The sequence below is a fragment of the Thunnus albacares genome, chromosome 20 (assembly GCF_914725855.1).
Source record: "Thunnus albacares chromosome 20, fThuAlb1.1, whole genome shotgun sequence".
Classification (NCBI taxonomy): domain Eukaryota; kingdom Metazoa; phylum Chordata; class Actinopteri; order Scombriformes; family Scombridae; genus Thunnus; species Thunnus albacares.
Genome location: NC_058125.1, coordinates 26264318 through 26287916, shown reverse-complemented (window position 1 = coordinate 26287916; position 23599 = coordinate 26264318). Strand labels below are relative to the sequence as shown.

General features: G+C 38.5%; 3 protein-coding genes, 1 long non-coding RNA gene and 1 pseudogene across 5 annotated transcripts; all 5 read right to left on the bottom strand.

The window, feature by feature from the left end:
- Positions 1–705: 705 nt before the first annotated feature.
- On the bottom strand, positions 706–3762 carry LOC122970881 (hydroxycarboxylic acid receptor 2-like). The gene is made up of 2 exons (XM_044337230.1): positions 3327–3762; positions 706–2493 (listed from the first exon to the last, which is right to left on the bottom strand). The coding sequence occupies exons 1-2, from the start codon at positions 3705–3707 to the stop codon at positions 1816–1818; spliced, it is 1059 nt and encodes a 352-aa protein (XP_044193165.1). The 5' UTR covers positions 3708–3762; the 3' UTR covers positions 706–1815.
- Positions 3763–8777: 5015 nt separating this feature from the next.
- LOC122970879 (hydroxycarboxylic acid receptor 2-like) lies at positions 8778–11535 on the bottom strand. The gene is made up of 3 exons (XM_044337225.1): positions 11381–11535; positions 10308–10942; positions 8778–9780 (listed from the first exon to the last, which is right to left on the bottom strand). The coding sequence occupies exons 2-3, from the start codon at positions 10725–10727 to the stop codon at positions 9106–9108; spliced, it is 1095 nt and encodes a 364-aa protein (XP_044193160.1). The 5' UTR covers positions 10728–10942; positions 11381–11535; the 3' UTR covers positions 8778–9105.
- A 108-nt stretch (positions 11536–11643) lies between these two features.
- On the bottom strand, positions 11644–12611 carry LOC122970885. Its single transcript, XR_006399344.1, has 2 exons — positions 12376–12611; positions 11644–12320 (listed from the first exon to the last, which is right to left on the bottom strand). It is a non-coding gene; the product is annotated as an uncharacterized LOC122970885 (long non-coding RNA).
- A 1663-nt stretch (positions 12612–14274) lies between these two features.
- On the bottom strand, positions 14275–16361 carry LOC122970884 (annotated as a pseudogene).
- A 1044-nt stretch (positions 16362–17405) lies between these two features.
- LOC122970880 (hydroxycarboxylic acid receptor 2-like) lies at positions 17406–22683 on the bottom strand. 2 transcript variants are annotated; one of them, XM_044337229.1, is made up of 3 exons: positions 22647–22683; positions 21318–21950; positions 17406–20482 (listed from the first exon to the last, which is right to left on the bottom strand). In XM_044337229.1, exons 2-3 carry the CDS (start codon positions 21699–21701, stop codon positions 19805–19807), a joined length of 1062 nt encoding a protein of 353 aa, XP_044193164.1. In that variant the 5' UTR covers positions 21702–21950; positions 22647–22683; the 3' UTR covers positions 17406–19804. The 2 variants fall into 2 exon arrangements, with proteins under 2 accessions (XP_044193164.1, XP_044193163.1); XM_044337228.1 differs by lacking the exon at positions 22647–22683 and having other exon boundaries at positions 21318–22556.
- Positions 22684–23599: the final 916 nt, after the last annotated feature.

Below are 23599 nucleotides of genomic sequence, written 5' to 3'. Positions count from 1 at the left end.
GCCTCCCCAGGGGGGCGCTGGAGAGTTGAAGGTGAGGCAAAGACACTGAGATGAATTTGGGTCAAAAATCATCCTCCTTCTTACAGTCATAACTCAGATCATACCACACAGACATGAAACACATACTGATATTTTTGGTGTGACCTACACTTCCTGAGGATATCATTATCCCTGATATCCGTTGCTTAAACCTCAAAAAATCCATATAAAAATCAGAGAAAAAAGAGGCTGCAGAACTTGACAGAGAATCAGAACATTTTTAAGTTTTCTTTATCAAAGTAATCCAGTGATAGTTGTCTGTACATCCATGACTCAATATATAGATATCTATATAGATATATTTACAAATTAACTTACATCAATTTGTCTAAGATGATGCACAGCAAATCTATGTGTATTTTTCTAAATTTCCAAACTTTTTTGAGGGCAATCAAACTTTTAAAGGTTCGATAAATACGTATAATTAAAACACACATCTGTAATCTCTTCAACCACAGAAGTTTGAAGTATATTTACATACATAACTGAGTTTGGATTTAAGAAATTATGATAATTGAAAATCTAATGTGCTTACAAAGTTCACAGATGTAAAACAAAGCTTCAACAGTATAAAAAAACCTAAAAAATACAATACAAGCAGACAATTCGGTGCAAAATACTACAAAAATCAAAGACATCACTCTCAATTTAAAGACACAATTGTGGTTATAAACACTAGTGACAGCTGCAGTAACTGCTCCACTCACTTTAAAAATAATTTTATTGATCTTAAAATACATCCATGGCCTGTATGTGTCTTGTTATGTGCAGCACCATATTTCTCCCCCTCCCTCCGACACTCCACATTAAGTTATGCTGTTACATTAAAATACCAGTTTTAAGGAGCAAAAATATGAGGGGATATGCTCAAAACGCTGAAGCAGTGGCAGCCCACAGGACCTACAGGATGGACCCAAAGTTTTGGCACTGCGCTCACAGCTGTTTTTCACTGTTGCTGAACATCAACACAAACGAGACAAAGCAGGTTTTCTGTGAATAATACACATCCAACGTGTTTTGGAGTCAGTTTAACTCTGAATACTGAGGAGAATAAATCAGCTTTCTTTCATCTTCTCGGAGAAGATGAAAGAAACAATTTCCATGTTTCATATATTGAGATCTAAACTGTGTGGATGGATGGTTGGTTTTGATATAATTACACAAATGTCCATTCTGAAATTAAAACTGTGTAACATGTAAGCATACTGTACAGGCCTGGCAGAAAATATATGTAAGTATTATGTTTAATTCCCAAATACTTTCATGGCATTTCTATGTTCCCCTGTTGCATCTGCTTGCTGAGCTTGTTTTGACTACCCTACAGAGAGACTGACAGACCGCATCTGGACTGCTCACATGTGCCACCTGGTGGTTGTTGGTGAGCACTGCAGCAACTCCTGGATAAATTATTTCATCCTCCTTCACTGCAGCTGTGGAACTGTGACACTGCCACATAATGTGTATTTTTTCTAAATATCTAAACTTTTTGAAGGCAATTCAAAGTTTTAAAGGTTCAATAAATAGATATAGTTAAAACACCCATCTGTAATTTGTTCAACCACAGAAGTTTGAAGGATATTTACAAGCATAACTGAGTTTGGATTTAATAAATGATGATAACTGAAAATCTAATGTGTTATGTACAACAAAGCTTCAACAGCATAAAAACAGCTAATAAAACACACAAAACAAGCAGACAAGTCAGTGCAAAATACTACAAAAATCAAAGACATTAAGTGCTGCATGATCCAGTCATAGTCATAGAAGAAAAGCTTATTACATGGCTTCATTCCCTCTGTCAGCCCTCATGGATTTCGGTTCCTGCTGGGTGGTCGACTGACTTTCAGTTGAGGATGCAGTCATCTCAGCGTCACCTGCGACCTGACCGCAGCGCAGGAAACGGGGAAGCGAGCTGCAAAGCGCCTTCTTGAACATGGAGCTGGAGAAGATGTACAAGATAGGGTCCAGGGCCGAGTTCAGTAAGTTCAGCCACCCAGACACAATGGTGAGCCGGATGAAAGTGTAGAGGGTGGTGCAGTCAAGGGAGTGATACGAGCGGAGGACCCACAACCCGATGGTCGTCACCGTGGTGGGTAAGAAGCACACTATGAACATGGCGACGATGGCGTTGCACACCCTCATCGCCTTGCGCACCTTTTCAGGTTTTCCCATCTGCCGCTGCCTCAGGAAGCTGGAAATCCGGATGGAGCAGAACAGCAGCATGGCCAGCGGGATGATGAACAACAGCACTGTCAGGATGCGGCGCATGGTGACCAGATTGGTGAATGAAGAAGTAGTGAAGAATATGCACCGGGTGCTGTTGGCACTGCTTTCGATGTGGTTGTAAGCCAGTGTGGGAGCCGAAAGACTGATGGCCAACAGCCAGACAAACACTACCATGTATGCAGCCTGTCTCTTGGTCATACGGCTGAACCGGTGGTGAGGATGGACCACCTGGAACAAGAGGACAGAGATGATCATTTTGCCTCAATTACAGAAAAAATGAGTCAAAGAGCTGATGTCATATTGTCATTTCCTGGAGGCCAGTGTGATTTTATGGAGTCACAATCACAGTCTAAATTAGCAATTAGAGCCGATCCTGAGAATCAGTCGCTGGGTGATCCAGGCGTATTTTAAAGAATTAAAATAAAGTCAATCAGATGTTGATTCTTTCTTTACTGTGTTTGGTTCACCTCAGCCCGCTGGTGTTGCTTTCACTCTAGTCTCCTTTACAACAGCTATTAGCAGTTCCTGTTTGCAGTGTAGCCAATGATGTACAGACAACTATCACTGGATTACTTTGATACTGAAGAAAACATTAAAATGTGATGATTCTCAGGCAAGTTCTGCCACAACTTGAAACAACATCAACTTGAGGCATGTCTTTGCATCAGTTGCAGCACACTGGGTGAAAAAAACCTTTAGTATTGTTTTTCCATTGACTTTGCCGCCTCAAAATTTGAGTTCACTGCAAAGACAGATGATGTACAGATTGTGAAGCAAATGTGTGATTTATGATTTTGGGCTTTATTAATAAAAATATACTTGACTTATCATGTGATCACACCAGATAAACTCATCACCTGCTGATGCATTCAGTTTTTCATGTTTATCTTTTTTAAAAAAGGCCTCAAAACTACTGGAAAGCTAATCAATTGACATTGATGAGGGTTTTGGTATTATGCTGTAAAACAGATGACCTAGTGAAGAATTCTAAAAACATTAACGGCATTTTCGGGTTTATCAGAGTGTGGACAATAATATAACATGTATTCTCCTTTTTTCACCTTAAAGTAGCGGTAAATTGCCACCAAGGTCATGAGTATGATGCTGGCTGAGCGGCTGGAAAATACCAGGAAGAGGTTGATCCTGCACAAGTCATCACCAAACACCCAGTGGCCCCTGAGTAAGTCATCGATCCTGAGAGGAAGACTCATGAGAACCAAGAAGTCGGCGATAACCAGGTTGAAGAGGAACAGGTTGTTGGGGTTCCAGGCCTTCAGTTTAAAGCAAAAGATCCACAGAGCAACTATGTTTCCTGGCAGTCCCAGTGCAATGATGACTGATAACAGGATCAAAGCCTCCAGTGAAACATCAACTGGTGGGCATCCACTGCCATTGCTGCTTCCACCACCAGGGATTGAAGTCGTGAAGTTTGAAATGGTCATGGTGAAGTTTTCCTTATACTCACTTATTTTGACAAATTAAATCTTAAAATTGTGATATTAACTTTAGTCCATCCAAAACAGACAAATCAATTTAGTGGAAAATTTTGGAAAGACATATAAGACTAAATAAGAATGAAGAAAACAGTTGTATGACTATGAATTTGCCTCTTCCCCTTTTCAGCCCTCTTCCTTATTTCTATAGAATGTAATCTGCGTCATAGAGAAAAACAGAGAGAACATTTACATTCATACATGCAACAGTTTCCACAGTTCAGATAAAAAGACATTCTGTGGGAAATATGTATCAGCGGTTTGACACAAGAGCATAATGCTAAAGTATCTGAAGAGCATTTTAATAAATAATAATGAAAATATTTTACCAAAACATTTAATGGCAAACTGGACCAGTAAAGTCTTACTAAAAGTTGTTTATTACAATGACATATGGTATATTTTGAATTTTAAAGTTTTAAAGATACTCTACATTTGGACATTTCGGATTTCAAAATCCAAATTCCAAGAAAATATAACTGTAAATATATATGAGAAACATATTCTATCACAAATAAACTTGAAAATATGATACAGCAGTCTAAGTCTAGTCTGCTCTATCTAATATTTTTCCAGTTAACATTAGAAAACAGCAAAAAATAGTATTAGTAAATAGTAGTAATATTTTACTAAACTTGCAACTAAACTAATGCTGTGAAAATAAGCATTTGAAAATATATGTATAAACTAAAAATGTTCCTATTAAAAAAAGTAACTTATCATTACTCATGTATAACAAAGTTAAATATAATTATATATAAATAATGGATTATGTGTAAATGTAGGTTTACACATTAAATACAGTAAATATCCAGAGCTCACCAGTCAGCTGTGTGTCATCCATATCACACTGGAGGAGGGAATAAAGTAATGTATGAATTTGGTCTGTGTGAATTTATGTTTCTCAAAAGAGGATGTTGTTGTGTTGTCAATTTTTATCACCCCGACACGTCCGTCAGGCGTGAACAGTAAGAGTAAGATTGTGTAAGATCAGATATACTGGGTGAAGTCTATTTCTCGAAACATTTGACATTTCGGTGAAGTACTATTTCTAGAAGTCACTGAGCACAACTAATGACCAACTTACACCAAACGATTTAGATGACGGGAACGTGCCACAACTCTAGCAAAACTTTTGATTTTATTCTGACAATGGAAGATAAAACCCACTGACACATAAGAAAAGAATACATACTGAAAAATGATAATAATAATAATAATAATAATAATAATAATAATAATAAAACAAAATAAAAACAAAGTGTTAAAACATAGAATACCTATTTAATGCAGTAAATATACAGAACTCACCAGTCAGCTGTGTGTCATCCATATCACATTGGAGGAGGAAATAAAGTGATGTATGACCTTGGTCTGTGAACTTATGTTTGTCACAGGAGGATGCTCCTGTGTTGTTGATTTTTATCATGCTTGCATGTCAAGCAGGCGTGAAGAGTTATGCAAGATCAGATATTCTGAAGTCCAAGACTCTTTCTCTCATCAGCCGTCATACAGACTAATATTCAGCTAAATAGTAAATATCTGCAACATTAGCTCCTAAGTTTAGCCATCATGAAGGCTAACATTCAGCTAATATAAAATATCTGCTAACTGTAGTCATCATGAAACTGTCAGGTAAACTGTAAAATATCTGCAACATTAGTTGCTAATTCGCTAACAATTTTAGCCATAAGAAGGCTATCATTGGTCAATGGTCACTGCTAACTTAAACCAACAGGACATTTAGGTCAAATGAAAAATATCAATGATGTTAGTATGTCTGGTCTTTAACTAGCCAAAAACAGCTTATGTCACTTTTCATGATTCTCCTCCTCTCCTCACATTAAGTTCAAGTCACTAAAGCTCCAACAAGCACAACACCCACCTACCTGACCTCCTTCAGCTTAATGCACCTTCTTGTTCTATGATCAAGTGACGACTAGTCCTACTGTCACTGCGAGGGAGGAAATTTCAATCCAAACTCTTCTCCTGTTTTGTCCGTTGGTGGTGAAACAAGGTGCCGAACTCCATTATGTCAGCAAGCAGATTCCCCCTTTGTCCTCAAAAACCAAGACAAAGACCTACCCCTTCCAAGATCACTTACTTAATAAGCACTAAAATTGTACTTCATTTGTACATCGCTTTGGACAAAAGTATCTGCCAAATGAATAAACATCAATGTTAGCTGTTAGCTTTGGTCGACATACAGGCTAACATGATGGTACCATGCTAGCAACGTTAGCTGATAGAAGCCAGCCTATCGGTTAGATGCTAAAAGCTAAAAAGCTGAAAGCTGAAAGCTGAAAGCTGAAAGCTAATGTTAAGGTAAAATGAACAAGTGCCATAACATTACTCACTGATGGCCAGCAGCCAGACAAACACTAACATGTATGCAGCCTGTCTCTTGGTCAAACAGTTGAACCGGTGGTGAGGATGGACCACCTGGAACAAGAGGACAGAGATGATCATTCGCCTCAATTACAGAAAAAATGAGTCAAAGAGCTGATGTCATATTGTCATTTCCTGGAGGCCAGTGTGATTTTATGGAGTCACAATCACAGTCTAAATTAGCAATTAGAGCCAATCCTGAGAATCAGTCACACACCACAGCGTGCACACAGCCAACATTAGTGACGTGTGCATATTAACGACCGTTTTCCCAAATAAAGTAACATAAACAACAGTGGCAGCAACGGTGAGAATAATATCAGCTGGCACAGTGGCTGTTATTAGAGGCTTCTTTCATTTAATCCTTCACATTCCAACACAAACTGAATAGGCAGGTTTGAAGGGTTTATTTTCCTCAGAAATGTTTTGTGAGCCCCGTCACCAAACAGCAGTAAAACACATATTTTCAAAAGAAAAAAACATATTTAAAATAAATACAAAATGCAGCCATTTAAAGTTGTATGTTTCTCTCCTAAGCCAAAATAAAAAAGATAAGCCCCTCCCCAGTGCAAACCATGATTAATGGGCTTTAGCCTTTGAGGGTTTCCTGTTTCAAATTGTTTCCTCAAACATCAGATGAGAAAATGCAAAAGGATGTTGCATCACATCATCAAGTCACAGAAACAGAAATGATGAACAGAAACGTAATACGACTTTATCTTAGAGCCTCTACATGAGAATGACTATTATGATAAGTCAACCAGGCTAAACTAAGGGGGGAAAACTCACAATAAAAAAGGCCTTTATCTTCAGAAAATAGTTCTTTATGATAATTTCAGATGTCAGACATATGTAGTGGTGTAAAAAGATCAATATTTGTGGTAAAGAAAAAGTCTCAGAATGGAAATAAAGTATTAGAAACTCTAATGTTTCAAACGTGGACACATAACACCATAAATTACCCACAAATCTACAAACACATTTGTAAATCTTGTTTTTATTTATAGATCATGTAACATACATTTGACTAATTTCTCGATTTCAGAAAAAAGATATCCCAGATATAACAGAATGCTGTGATTGATTATGTCAAAGGCAGCTAAGGTCCAGTAGTGCATGAGCACACGCAAAGCATCAGCAGCCATTATAGAAGGAAAATCACGATGGCCATGGTTAACAGACTAAAAGAATACAGGAAAGAAATGTGTAGAAATCAAAAGCTAAAATTTATAAAAATGTATCTAAAATCTTTTTGTATTCAAATTTGAATTGACTCATGTGGTGCCTGTTCACAGAGTCAGGAACACATAGTTGTGTTCACGCCCAATCAAGAAGGCTGGGTAAACAGGCCCAGAAGGTGTGGAGGTGACTCAGAGTGTCAGATACAACGTTGTAGAAGGACAGAGTGCCAGCAGGCCAGTCCAGAAACACTCCAAGTCGGGTGCAGCCAGTAGAGGGAAGAGGGAGATTGTAGCACTGCTTATGGTGGTACAACATGGTGGGCCACGTGGAAGAGGACCCACTCCCTTTGTAGATATAAAGGGCCCCTTCTAAGGTAACAAAAACAATGATTCTTATTGTCAGGTGATTATATACTAATTAAAACATACCTATGAAGATGATATTCCATTTCTGCCAAGTCTGCTAGATGTCACTAAATTCTAGACACTGAATAAGTTTTCTTTTGCTGATATTCTGGCAATTTGGTTACATTTTGCGTTGCATTTGGTGGAAATCTGGCAAGTATGTACTCAAAAATGCTTTTTGAGAAGACATTTGAACACATCACCATGGACTATAAGAAATTTTAACAGGCATTTTTCACTGTTTTCTGACACTTTATAGACAAAACGTCTAATCAGTTAATTGAGAAAATAATCCGCAGATAATCAAAATAATTGCTAGTTGCAGCCCTAGCAGTCACCATTAAGTCAAGTAAATATTATTATTATTATTATTACATTATTACATTAATTAAATTAAAAACTGGAATGAATGTACATTCACCATTAATGTTAAGTTTAAGTGTTTAAATTTAAAGAAATGTTTATGTTTGTTTGGTTTTGCAGAAGATCCTTCTCTTGGTGATAAAAGAGACTTTAAGTAAATAGCTATGCTGAGCTGTTGGATGGAGGGTGTTTCTGAAATGCTAAATCCTAAAATTTCCCAGGTAAAAAAATCATCCTCCTTCTTACAGTCATAACTCTGTCAGATCATCGCGGCTGTGGCTCAGGAGGTAGAGCGGGTCATCCACTAATCAGAAGATCGGTGGTTCGATTCCCGGCTCCTCCAGTCCACATGCCGATGTGTAAGACACTTAACCCCAAATTGCTGTGTGTGAATGGTTAGCTTCCTCTGATGGGCAGGTTGGGATCTTGCATGGTAGCCCCTGTACCCATTCAGCGTATGAATGTGTCTGAATGGGTGAATGTGATTCGTAGTGTAAAAAAAGCGCTTTGAGTGGTCGGAAGACTAGAAAGTACAGTCCATTTACCACTTACCATCATACCACACAGACATGAAACACATACTGATATCATTTGGTGTGACCTACACTTCCTGAGGATATCATTATCCCTGATATCCGTTGCCAATAAACTTAAAAAATCCATATAAAAATCTGAGAAAAAAGAGGCTGCAGAACTTGCTGATGAATCAAAACATTTTTAAGTTTTCTTAAGTATCAAAGTAATCCAGTGATAGTTGTCTGTACATCCATGACTCAATATATAGATATATTTACAAATTAATTTACATAAATTTGTCTAAGATGATGCATCTATGTGTATTTTTCTACATTTCCAAACTTTTTATACATATATTTAAAACACACATCTGTAATCTCTTCAACCACAGAAGTTTGAAGTATATTTACATACATAACTGAGTTTGTATTTAAGAAACTATGATAATAGACATTAAAACATGATCCAGTCATTGTTATTGTTAGAAAAGCTTATTACATGGCTTCATTCCCTCTGTCAGTCCCCACGGATTTCAGTTCCTGCTGGGTGGTCGACTGAGTTTCAGTTGAGGATGCAGTCATCTCTGCATCGCCTGCGTCCTGACTGCAGCGCAGGAAATGGGGAAGCGAGCTGCAGAGTGCCTTCCTGAACATGGAGCTGGAGAAGACGTACAAGATGGGGTCCAGAGCCGAGTTCAGGAAGTTCAGCCCCAAAGACACGATGGTGAGCTTGGTGAAAGTGTAGAGGGTGGCGCAGTCCTGTGGGCGGTACGAGCGGATGACCCTCAGCCCGATGGTCGTCACCATGGTGGGTAAGAAGCACACTATGTACACAGCGACGATGGTGTTGCACACCCTCATCGCCTTGCGCCCCTTTTCAAGTTTTCCCATCTGCCGCTGCCTCAGAAAGCTGGAAATCCGGATGGAGCAGAACAGCAGCATGGCCAGCGGGATGATGAACTCCAGCACCACCACGATGCGATGCATTTTGACCAAGATGGTGAGTGAAGAAGTGAGGTATAAGCACAAGGTGCTGTTGTTGCTGCCTTTGATGTGGTTGTTAGCCAGTATGGGAGCCCAAAGACTGATGACCAACAGCCAGACAAACAGCAACACATACGCAGCCTTTCTCTTGGTCATACGGCTGAACCGGTGGTGAGGATGGACCACCTGGAACAAGAGGACAGAGATGATCATTTTGCCTCAATTAGAACAAAAATGTATCAATGAGCTGATGTTATATTGTCATTTCCTGGAGGCCAATGTGATTTGATAGAGTCACAGTCTAAATTAGCATTAGAGATGTCCCGAGCCAATCCTGAGAATCAGTTGCTGGGCAATCCAGGCGTATTTTAAAGGATTATAATAAAGTCAATCCGATGTTGATCCTTTCTTTACTGTGTTTTGTCCCCTTCGGCCTGCTGGTGTTGCTTTCACTCTAGTCTCCTTTACAACAGCTATTAGCAGTTCCTGTTTGCAGTGTAGCCATGGATGTACAGACAACTATCACTAGATTACTTTGATACTGAAGAAAACAATAAAATGTGATGATTCTCAGGCAAGTTCTGCAACAACTTGAAACAACATCAACTTGTTGAGGCATGTCTTTGTGTCAGTTTCAGCACACAAATATTAACAGCATTTTCAGGTTTATCAGAGTGTGGACAATAATATAATGTGCATACTCCTTTCCTCACCTTAAAGTAGCGGTAAATTGCCACCACGGTCATGAGCGCGATGCTGGCTGAGCGGTTGGAATACATCAGGAAGAGGTTGATCCTGCACAAGCCATCACCAAAAACCCAGTGGCCTCTGAGAAAGTCATCGATCCTGAGAGGAAGACTCACGAGAGCCAGGAAGTCAGCGATAACCAGGTTGAAGAGGAACAGGTTGTTGGGGTTCCAGGCCTTCAGTTTAAAGCAAAATATCCACAGAGCAACTATGTTTCCCAGCAGACCCAGTATGACGTCAATGGTGATAACAGGGGGTAGGATGGCACCCTCCAGTTGACTACGGACTGGTGGGCAGCCACCTCCGCCGCTGCCTCCATCACCAGGAATTGGAGTTGTGGAGTTTAACATGGTCATGGTGAAGTTTTTGTTATCTTCAGATATCATTTTGACAAATTAAATCTTAAAGTTGTGTTATTAACTTCAACTAAAACAGAGAAAATTGGTGGAAATTTGAAGAGATGGAAAATTTTGGAAAGACAATCTAAAAAGGAGATTACTTTTAGGTGCTTCTATTAAAAACAGTTGTGGGTCAGCTCTATTACTTTAAGTATTTGCCTCTTCCCCTTTTCAACCCTCTTCCTTATTCTTTCGAATGACATCTGAGTAAAAAGAGAAAAGAGTAAAACAGAGAACATTTGTATTTGTGCATAACCCAGTTCAACTTTTCTACAGATCAGATAAAAAGACATTCTGTGTTAAATTTGTGCCAGCGGTGTGACACAAGAGCATATTTGAAAGTATTTGAAAAGCGTTTTAATACATTACAAATATTAAAATAAGTAATAATAAAAAATATGTTATCAAAACATTAAATAGCAAACTAGATCAGTAAAGAATCTTTTCATGATATGTACTTTGACATGTTGCACAAAAAGTTTCCTATTAAAAAAGTAACTTTTATAAAAAGGTTAAATATAATTGTAATATATATATATAATATAAAAATGTAAATAATGGATTATGTATAATTGAAATCCAATATAAATAAAACTAAATGTAAGTTTACACATTAAATACAGTAAATATGCAGAACTCACCAGTCCGCTGTGTGTCATTCATAACACATTGGAGGAGGAAATAAAGTGATGTATAATTTTGGTCTGTCTGTTTATGTTTCTCACAGGAGGGTGTTCCCGTGTTGTTTATCACGCTTGAAGGCTTGAAGACAGTTGTGCAAGATCAGATATCTTGGGTGAAGTGCATTTATTTAGTTTATTTAGTGCATGTATTTAGAAGTCACTGAGCACAACTAATGACCAACTTACACCAAACAATTTTGATGACGGGAACACGCCACAACTCTAGCAAAACTTTCATGATTTTATTCTGACATTGGAAATTTGACTGCAACAGTGAAATTGTTTAAAAAGTCATTTGATGTAAGGCTGGCATAACTTGTTAATACTTCAACTGGAACCTATTTTTCTTTTTTTCATAATTTCATAATTTCATAAAAGACAAAGCACATAATGCAATGCTGCACTGTCTTGGCCATTATAAAGGCTAAGGTAAAGAGAAAGTGATTAAATGCCAATAAATTTAGCTGCATCAAAAAAGCTAGCATTCAGCTAAAATGTAAAATATCTGTAACATTAGCTGATAACAATAGCTATCATACAGGCTAACATTCAACTAAAATGTAAGATATCTGCAGCATTAGCTGCTATCTGTAACTATCATACAGACTAATTCGGCTAAACTGTAAAATATCTGCAACATTAGTTGCTAATTAGCTGATAACTTAAGCCATCATGAAGGCTGACATTCAGCTAAAATGTAAAATATCAGTAACATTAGCTCCTAACTTTAGCCATCATGAATGCTAACATTCAGCTAAAATGTAAAATATCTGTAACATTAGCTCCCAACTTTAGCCATCATGAATGCTAACATTCAGCTAACATGTAAAATACCTGTAACATCAGCTCCTAACTTTAGACATTATGAATACAAACATTCAGTTAACATGTAAAATACCTGTAACATCAGCTCCTAACTTTAGACATCTTGAAGGTTAACAAATGTAAAATACCTGTAACATAAGCTCCTAACTTTAGACATCTTGAAGGCTAACATTCAGTTAAATGTAAAATACCTGTAACATAAGCTCCTAACTTTAGCCATCATGAATACAAACATTCAGCTAACATGTAAAGTACCTGTAACATAAGCTCCTAACTTTAGCCATATTACCACCATTTAGCTAAAATATAAAATATCTGCAATGGTTGCGGCTATCTTAACCATTATACAACATAACATTTAGGTCAAATGAAAAATATCGGTGATATTAGCACGTCTGGTCTTCAGCTAGCCAAAAACAGCTCATGTCACTCCATTTTTCATGACTCTCCACTGGCTCCTTGTTGCGGCTCGCATTGAGTTCAAGTCAGTAAAGCTCCACTTGCATTACACCCACCTACCTGAATTCCTTCAGCTTAATGCACCTTCTTGTTCCATACAATCAAGTAACAATTAGTCCTATCGTCACTGCGAGGCAGGAGATCTCAATCCAAACTCTCCTCCTGTTTGGTCCCTCAGTGGCCTTTTTCTCTGTAACAGGGTTACAGAGAAAAAGGCCTGCAACTTCCTGCAACTCTCGCAGAGTAAAACAGGAACATTCATGACATGCAAAAACAAGAGCACGCGCATAGTAATTAGTAATAGTTTTAAGACATCTAATTGCAGTATAATCCTAATTTTTATAACATGCATAGTATGGAGTCAAGGTAAGTGAGATATGTCAAATCCTCTACATCAAAACATGATATATCCAATATGAAATGACTCCATGCACAAAGCATTGCAATCATATCACTTGGATCCAAAGTAAATGTACTATATGTAAATTGTATTATTATTTAGAATTTCTGTATATTGATCCAACCACTCTATTGTTGCTTGAAATTAATGTCTTAATTTTATTCTGACTGTAATTGCCTCTGTCTCTGGTCCAGAATGCTGTGTCCCAGGGGTTAACTGGTATAGCATGCACTACTGAGCAACACTACTGGAATGCTGGAACCCAGAGGAACCTTGCCCCAAAGCGGAGAGCCACAGAGCCACTGACCAATTTCAGCACAGGTCAAAGCAATTTAACATTAATTTCACCTTCATTCATGTGTGAATGCTTGTGTCATCAATTTAAAACAAATCTACACACACCAATATCCTAGTTTGGTGCTGGTAGTGACAAATAACTATAGAAAGAGATAAAAAAAAAAAAAAAAATAGCATCACGGAGAAAGATGTAATGCTCATACCAATATTCCAGCCATGTTGCCCTTGACCATCACCCTGAGGTTGGTATGAGCATTACATCTTTCTCTCTCTCTGTGTGTTTCTGTTTTTTGAGTGTGCAGTACTTTCCCCTTTTCTGTAGTTATTTTACCACTATTTTACCAAACTAGGACACTGTTGTGTATTTATTTTTCTTTCAACTGATAACTCGAGTATTCACATATGAATGAAGATCAAATTAATTTCACCGGTGTTGTTTTTTTCACAGAAATGGTTTCACCTGTATATAGTCATTCTTTGTATATATTTCTTAAGATTATTTTGTTGTTATTCAAAGTTTTTTTTAGCACTATGTTTATGGGGTTTTGAAAAAAGAAACACTTAGCCTATACACATTCATAAAAAACCTTCCCTCCCTTTCTTCAACTCAGAAATAAAACATTTAATAATCATTAATTAATTTTAATTTCTTCATTCTTCATTGTATATATGTAATAAGCACAATATTTGCTTCTACAGAAACAACACTTTCATGTAATTCATGAACTAAGAGAAAGAAGTCTCCTGTTGTGTGTTAGCAGTTATTATTTTTCACAACTTCAGGATAGGTGCAGATGAAAATGTGACACTTTTGTATATGCTGAAAACATCATTAGTTTCTCAATTGACAAAATAAACTGCAGAAACAAAATTAAAACTGTAAATTAAAACTGCTTTAATACAAAACATTCAAGCAGTTAAAAAAAATCCATTTCATTGTTGAATGCTGTTGAAATTACTATCTGTCTTTCATAAGTTTTGTTACAATTTTAACGTTTTACTGTACATTTCTTGTATGTCTTTTGTGAATAACATCACAGTTTAACATTTTTCAGTCTATCTCACTCAGGACCTTCATGAATCATGTCACCTTGCAGGTTACACAGGACAGCACAAACTCTCAGAATTTTGTCAATTTTTGGTGCAAGGTTTATTGGCACAACCTGTGAACTCTCACGTTAGCAATCCTCCTTGTGCTGGTGGTGTCTTCTTCAGAAAGCTGTGCCCCTCCTTTAGTAAAGGCAGGCATTGTGAGTTTCACCTTCCTTTCACACAGTAGATCACAGATGGTGAAGCCTCGGTCAGCCAGGACCTCATCTCTTGGACACAGGTATTCCAGGAACCCCGAGTCGGATGTAATGAATTTGTCACTACTACTACCTCCATAAGCTGGGAAGATGAACATTATTAGGCCACAGGGTGCAATTGCCACCAGGTACTTAACTGTGTTCTGGGCATAGTAGTGGCTAAAAGACTCTCCCCAGGAATCCAGATTCCTGGCCTTTTAGAGGGGGTCTTGGAGCAGTCTATGATGCAAGTTGTGCCTTGGTAGTGTTCTTTAAGGCACTGGGGCATTGTAGCATTGGATAGTTTCCCTTGGAAGTCAAGGAATGTATTCCCTCATATTTTCTTCCATGAGGTCAATCCAGTAGCTCAATACTCGGCTAATGACACTCTGAGACACATTAAATCTTTCAGCCAAGTCATCCTGGAGCAGATTAAGCCTCAACTTCATCAAAGTCATCAGAAGCTGGTCTGTTGGGTCGAGCTGGAAGCTTCCTTTGTAGAAAGGTATAAGGTGTTCAGCCACTGACCAAAAGGCAGCAAGCGACAAGCCAGTATAGAGCAGAGAGAGAGCTTCGGTCCTCCTGAAGTCTTGAAGAGAGGCTTGGCACATTGTGTTCTGCGGTCAGCAGTGGTGGGCAAGGGCATCAGGGGGAGACTTGAACTGTAGCCATGGTTGCCAAGTGTGCGGTCATCCCACTGGCACCCAACATCACTCTGGGAGTTTGGCACATCCAGATCCATGGCTTCATGCTCCATGCTGGGTGTTGCATTGTCATTTAGTAAAATAGTAAATTGTATTTCATTAACAACATGTAGCCTACAAACAAATATAATAATTTCCCCACTGTAGACTGCTGTAAATGAGACATTTTCATAACTATCAAATTATCCACAATGATGGCAAATGATCTGATTTGTACTTTGACAGATTGTGGTCATTATAAGCAATATATATTTGGCCCTACAAACAGCTATATATATGCAAGGTGTGTACATTAGTGGGTATATGTTATTTCCTGGTGTTAACATTTCATAAGTATAATTTGAAGTATTAACTACTGAATGCTTAAATTGAATGCTGAATTAATTTGATAACAAACTTTATAGTACAGCTTTTGTTTTTTTCACCATTATTATTGTCATTATCGTTTACAAATTGTACACATACTTTTAACAAACCAGTGTAAACAGAGGAGCCTGACAATTGATAATTTGACATACCTGACTGCCTGACTAGCACCCAATGTGGTTTCTTCAACGGAGCTTCATAGCCAAGCCACTTCTCTGGGTAGGTATCCCCTTTTGTTGGCTTTTTATCTACAAAGTGGAAGGAACACACAAAAAGATGTTTGGGTGGGTTTTTCAGATTCAAAGCATTCAACCAGAGTCTCAGAGCTTCGTCCTCCTTCAGAGGTGGTTGCAGGTCATACGGGGCTCAACAGGTGCACTCAGACTGAAGTTGAGGTTGATGTTCAAAACATTCTTGCTGTAAAAACTCCTGTCTTTACTTCCAGTTGTTATGGCACCCTCTTACTGAACATATAATGCTGGTCATTTTTCAATTGGTAACGCAAATTGATAACTATCTAACAAGCAGTACAGACTCGCTGACGTCTAACAAACTGCTACAAAACGTCTGATGATTTAAGTGAAAATAGAATACGTGGAATGCATAATTCAGAGGTGGTAATTTTAGACTTAATAAGCAAAAACCCATAAAGTATTTTGCCATGTCTACATAATCTATAGATTGGCGTCTAGGTCTCTGAAGCTATAAGCATAACATCACCTCCCTTTTCCCAACGATCACAGATGCACCACCAGTCTTGATGAACCTAAATAAGCCTCTTTCAGCTTATCCCAGAACGTCCTCCTACGGGTTTAACCTCAATGTGGGTCTTATCTGTGTCGGGCACAACCCGATACTGCCCCGGATAAAAACAACCTTAGTGGTGCTGTGGTGGTTACAAAACCCACACACCACAGCCTTTTTTCTCAAGCCTAACAACCACTGTGTTGTGAGGCCAGTAAACAGTGCCTTGCAGTAATCAAGGCAGTTTGAAATGAAGACATGTTTTCCTCACCTTGATAATGTGGAACCTGAAGCTTAGATCTTAATGTAAAATAACACCAAGATTTGTAACCTCAGATTTAATCCAGTGAGTTAATTTCTCCAGATTATTAAACAGCATTTCTCTTTTTGTTTTGCGGCCAACTTCTAGGACTTCAGTTTTGTCCTCTTTTAATAATTTAATTTAATTTAATGTAAATTTAATTTTTATTCATTGCTAGAGGACCGGTAGTAATGGAGTTTATAGCTGCAATATCATTTGGTTCAGCGGAGATGTATAGTTGTGTGTCATCCGCATAACTATGGAAACATACATTGTGCTCTCTGATGATGTCACCAAGTGGCAGCATGTATAGTGAGAATAATCATGAACTAAAGGTGCCCACACATGATCAGAGATAAAACTCTCAAGTGAATGTATTACACTCTCATAGATATCAAATAGTTTTTCTCAACATTAGTAACATCAGCATTGTAGGTAAGTCAAATAACTGTAGTGGAGTAGAAAGTATAAAGCACATGGTAAGTCTGTAAGAATGAATAACAGTTGGACCTTTGAAACAGACATGCTACAGCAGGTTGTGCTGCCATGGCACTTCACCAGCAGCAGAGGAAAAGTATGTTGCATATTTTTCTCTGACAGAGTGCTGTTGCAGCTGCGTTACTGCTTCCCACTCTGGCGATGTTCTGGAAGACAGTTTGTAGGCTCTGGATGACGGCACTAGGCTGGTGGAGGTGTATCGAACCATCAAAGGAAGTTGTGGAGGATGACTATTGCCTTCACCAGCTTATCCACATTCTCTGGGCACACTCTGATGACTATGTGGTATATCCTTCACTGTGCTGCCAGGATCCCAAATGCATTTTCCACTATCCGTCTGGCAAGTGAAAACCAGTGGTTGAAGACATGCTGCTGTCTTGAGAGCTGACGTCCTGGAAAAGGTCACAGGAGGTCTTTGTGCAAAGGAAAGGCCTCATCCCCCACAAACCCCACATGTGGTGCTGCACTAAAATGTTAGGCGTTCGAGGAAGGTCCTTTTGGAGATCCAGCCTGCTTGCTTGGAGAGCCTCTGCAAACGGGGAGACAGCGAGAGTGCCTCCATCACTGCTCCTTCCATCAGTGAAATCTACCACTTGGAACCAGTACCTGGCGTCAACCACAGCCAGCGAGACAATGGAGAAAGTCCCTTTATAGTTGTACTTTGAGCCACATGACACAGGAGGCTGCATTGTCCTTTGCGCTGTCCTTCACACTTATCCACACATTCTCGTTTGGGTACGTCATTAGGAAAGGCTGGTGTGGAAGTCTCTGCAGCTAGTCCAGAGCTGTGGACAGTGTTAGACCAAGTCCTGAGAGCCTCCGCAGCTAATCCAGAGGTGTTAGGACACATCCAGGGGAGCGTGTTGGCAGAGTCCATGTCGGGATGCTCTACATTTGATGGTATTCCACGTATAAAGGTCTATGTCTGTCTGTTAGCATTTGGTAGCTCTGTGCCTCGAATATTAGCTGCTACAGAGTTAATGAATTGCTCACTCTCAGGTATTTGATGCAGCATTTCAATCATTCAATCCAAAATACTGTGAAAATGAAAGACATTAAATCAGGATTTTTCAGAGCGCTGCATGACCCAGTCATTATTATTGAAGACAAACTTATTACATGGCTTCATTCTCTCTATGAATCCTCATGGATTTTAGTTCCTGCTGGGTGGTTGACTGACTTCCAGATTAGGATGCAGTCCTCTCGGTGTCACTGAAGAGACAAAAACATTAGATTTGTGTGGAGCGATGAGGAGACTGTAACGTTCCTCAAATGAATACATGAAACAAATTGATATGTCATATTTCCAGAATGTTTTCCATATGGTTTTCCATTGTTTGAGGTTTGACTGCCACTCTTTTAATGACGCCATTACGTTGTGTCCTTTTTTTCTGCAATGGTTTAATGGCACCGACTGGAGAATTAGCGGCACCGACTGTTTATGAAGTGATTTAGGTCAAAAATCATCCTCCTCCTTGGAGTCATAATTCAGTCAAATCTTATCACATGGACATGAAACACATATCATTCAGTGTGACCTACACTTCCTAAGGGTACCATTATCTCCGATATCCATCGCCAATAAAACTCAATAAATCCATACACAAATCTGAGACAAAAAGACATTTCAGAACTTTCCTGAGAATCATCACATTTTTAGATTCTTCAGTATCAAAGTAATTCAGTGATAGTTGGTTTGGTTTGTAGTTCTGTCATCTGTCCACTAGATGGTGCACATTATCCATCATCATCTACTGTGAAGTAACGCGCACAGGATCTTTCATAACTGAGATGTATTAAGACAGACATTTAGGCTTCAGTGATGAATGCTGCTAGTTTTTGGTTTAGAGATTTCCTGTTTGCCTCACTGCAGCTTCCTCCGCCATTTTCTCAGTAAACCTGGCCTCATTTAACCTCTGAAACTCTGCAGGACTCACAGCTCAAACCAACAGACCTTTCTAGTTCCAGTAGAGAGTCTAAACTTTCCAAAGATACCTTATATTTACAAATTAATTTACATAAATTTGTCAAAAATGATGCACAAGAAATCTACAGTATAACATTTCATTTGATGGAATGGTGTGGAAATAAAAAAAAACATAGCTTTAATCAAGTACTAGAACAAGATATAATTCAAAATATTTATGTGACACTGCCACATAATGTGTAATTTTCTAAATTTCCAAGGTGTTTTGAGGACAATTTTAAATTTTAAAGGTTCAATAAATACATATAATTAAAACACACATCTGTAATTTGTTCAACCACATAAGTTTGAAGTGTGTTTACGTACATCACTGAGTTTGAATTTAAGAAATGATTATAATTGAAAATCTAATGTTTTTACAAAGTTCACAGATGTAAAACAAAGCTTCAACATAAAAAAATTAATAAAACACACAAAACAAGCAAACAATTCAGTGCAAAACACTACAAAAATCAAAGACATCACAACAGGATTTTTGCTGCATGATCCAGTCATTGTTACTGAAGAAAAGCTTATTACATGGCTTCATTTCCTCTGTCAGCCCTCATGGATTTCAGATCCTTCTGGGTGGTCGACTGACTTTCAATTGAGGATGTAGTCATCTCGGCATCGTCTGCGTCCTGACCGCAGCGCAGGAAGTGGGGAAGCGAGCTGCAGAGTGCCCTTTTGAACATTGAGCTGGAGAAGATGTACACGATGGGGTCCAGAGCCGAGTTCAGGAAGTTCAGCCCCAAAGCCACGATGGTGAGCTTGACGAAAATGTTGAAGGTGTCACAGTCCTCTGGGTTGTACGAGTGGATGACCCACACCCCGATGGTCGTCACCGTGGTGGGTAAGAAGCACACCATGAAGACAACAACGATAGCAGTGCACACCCGCATTGCCTTGCGCACCTTTTCAGGTTTTCCCATCTGCTGCTCCCTCAGGAAGCTGGAAATCCTGATGGCGCAGAACAGCAGCATGGCCATCGGGATGATAAACTCCAACACCGTCAGGATGCGGTGCATGGTGATCAGAGTGATGTGTGAAGAACAAGTGAAGAATAAGCACCGGGTCCTGGTGCCGTTGCCCTCAGTGTGCTTGTTCGTCAGTATGGGAACCCGAGGACTGATGATCAACAGCCAGACAACCACTAACATGTACGCAGCCTGTCTCTTGGTCATATGGCTGAACCAGTGGTGAGGATGGACCACCTGGAAAAGAGGACAGGGATGATCATTTGCGTCAACTACAGAAAAAATGTGTCAAAGAGCTGATGTCATATTGTCATTTCCTGGAGGCCAATGTGATTTTATTGAGTCACAGTCACAGTCTATATTAGCAATTACAGATGTCCTAAGCCAATCCTAAGAATCAGTCGCTGGGTGATCCAGGCGTATTTTAAAGAATTAAAATAAAGTCAATCAGATGTTGATCCTTTCTTTACTGTTTGTTTCACCTCAGCCCACTGATGTTGCTTTCACTCTAGTCTCCTTTACAACAGCTATTAGCAGTTCCTGTTTGCAATGTAGCCAATGATGTACAGACAACTATCACTGGATTACTTTGATACTGAGGAAAACATTAAAATGTGATGATTCTCAGGCAAGTTCTGCCACAACTTGAAACAACATCAACTTGTTGAGGCATGTCCTTGCATCAGTTGCAGCACACTTGGTGAAAAAAACCTTTAGTATTGTTTTTCCATTGACTTTGCCGCCTCAAAATTTGAGTTCACAGTGAGGACAGATGATGTGCAGATTGTAAAGCAAATTTGTGATTTATGATTTTGAGCTATATAAATAAGAGTGTACTTGACTTATCATGTGATCACACCAGATAAACTCATCACTTGCTGGTGCATTCAGTTTTTCATATTTATTTTTTTTAAAAAGGCCTCAAAACTACTGGAAAGCTAATCATCTGATGAAAGTTTTGGTATTATGCTGTAATATAGATGACTTACTGAAGTGTTACAAATATATTAACAGTGATTTTGGGTTTATCAGAATGTGGTCAATAATACAATGTGTATTCTCCTTTTCTCACCTTAAAGTAGCGGTAAATTGCCAACACGGTCATGAGTGCGATGCTGGCTGAGCGGTTGGAATACAACAGGAAGAGGTCGATACTGCACAAGCCATCACCAAACACCCAGTAGCCCCTGCGCAAGGCATCGATCCTGAGAGGAAGACTCATGAGAATCAGGAAGTCAGCGATAATCAGGTTGAAGAGGAACAGGTTGTTGATATTCCAGGCCTTCAGTTTAAAGCAAAAGATCCACAGAGCAACTATGTTTCCCAGCAGCCCCAGTATGACAGTGAGGACTGGTAACAGAGTCACACCCCCCAGTTGAAAATCGACTGGTGGGCAGTGACTGTGGCCACTGCCTCCACCACTAGGGATCGGTGTCGTGGGGTTTAAAATGGTCATGGTGAAGTTTTCGTTATACTCTGATATTATTTTGACAAATTAAATCTTCAAATTGTGTTATTAACTTTAGTCCATCCAAAATATCCAAATGAAGTTGGTGGAAAATTTTGGAAAGACAATCTATAAAAAAAGATATGTTTTGGTGCTTCTATTCAATACAGCTGTGGGTCAGGTGACTGAATAAGCATGACTTTATGAATTTGCCTCTTCCCCTTTTCAACTGTCTTCCTTATTTCTTTAGAATGTAATCTATGTGAAAGAGAAAAACAGAGAGAAAATTTGCATTTGTACATGAACCAGTTCCACTTTTCCACAGCGATGTGACACAAGAGCATATTGCTCAAGTATCTTTAGAGTATTTTATTAAATAATAAGACAAATATTTTATCAAAACATTAAATGCCAAACTGGATAAATAAAGTTTTAATAAAAGTTGGTTATCAGAATGACATATGGTATTTTTTTTAATTTAAAGTTTTAAAGACACTCTACATTTGGACATTTTGGATTTCAAAATCCAGATTCCAAGAAAATATAACTGTAAATATATAAGAGAAACATACTTTATCACAAATAAACTTGAAAATGTCAGCAGTACAGCAGTCAAAGTCCAGTCTACTATATCTACTATTTTTCCAAAGTTAACGTTAGAAAACAGTGCAAGAAAACAGTATTTTACTACACCAGCTAAACTAATGCTGTGAAAATAAGCATTTGAAAATTTATGTACAAACTAAAAATGTATGAATCTCTCCCTCATATGTGCTTTGACACGGTGCACAAAAAGTTTCCTATTAAAAAAAGTAATTTATCATTACTCATGTATAACAAGGTTAAATATAATTATATATAAATAACGGATTATGTATAAATGTAATCCAATATAAATAAAACTATTTATAAGTTTACTAATACAGTTTAATACAGTAAATATCCAGAACTCACCAGTCAGCTGTGTGTCATTCATAACCCATTGGAGGAGGGAATAAAGTGATGTAAGACCTTGGTCTGTGAATTTATGTCTCTCACAAGCGGATGTTCCTGTGTTGTTGACTTTCATCACCCCTGCACATTAAGCAGTTACCACACTTTATGACATTATGACGTGTATGATCAGAAATCCTGGGTGAAGTCCATTTCTCAAGACATTTGAGCAAGGGTGAACTTTTAGAAGTCATCAAGCACAACTAAGGTGGCTGAGGTCATATGCATGCAGATATACCAATGATAAGTTTATCTTTAGACTCACAATTGAGTCATACCTGAGTCAGATTCATTTATAAAATCAACGTGTATGATCAGAAATCCTGGGTGAAGTCCATTTCTCAAGACATTTGACATTTGGGTGAAGTACTATTTTTAGCACACTAAGCACAACTAATGAGCACCTTACACCAAACGATCAAGATGATGGTAACATGCCACAAACTTTTGTGATTTTATTCTGACATTGGAAATTTGTCTGCAACAGTGAAACTGTTTGAAACGTCTTTTGGTGTAAGGCCGGCATAACTTGTTAATAACTGGAACTTGTTTGTCTTAAAAAACCCAACCCCCCCCCCCCCCCTCCCCCCCCCCCCCCCCCCCAAAAAAAACCATAATGTAATGCTACAATGTCTTGGTCATTATAGAGGCTAAGGTAAAGAGAAAGTGATTAAATGTAAATAAATTTAACTGCATCACAAAAGCCAACAGTCAGCTAAACTGTAAAAATATCTGTAACATTAGCTGCTAACTTCAGCCATCATACAGGCTAACAATCAGGTAAACTGTAAAATATCTGCAACATTACTTGCTAATTAGCTAATAACTTTAGCTAGCCTATATGAAGGCTGACATTCAGCTACAATGTAAAACATTAGTTCCTAACTTTAGCAATATTAAGACCACTATTTAGC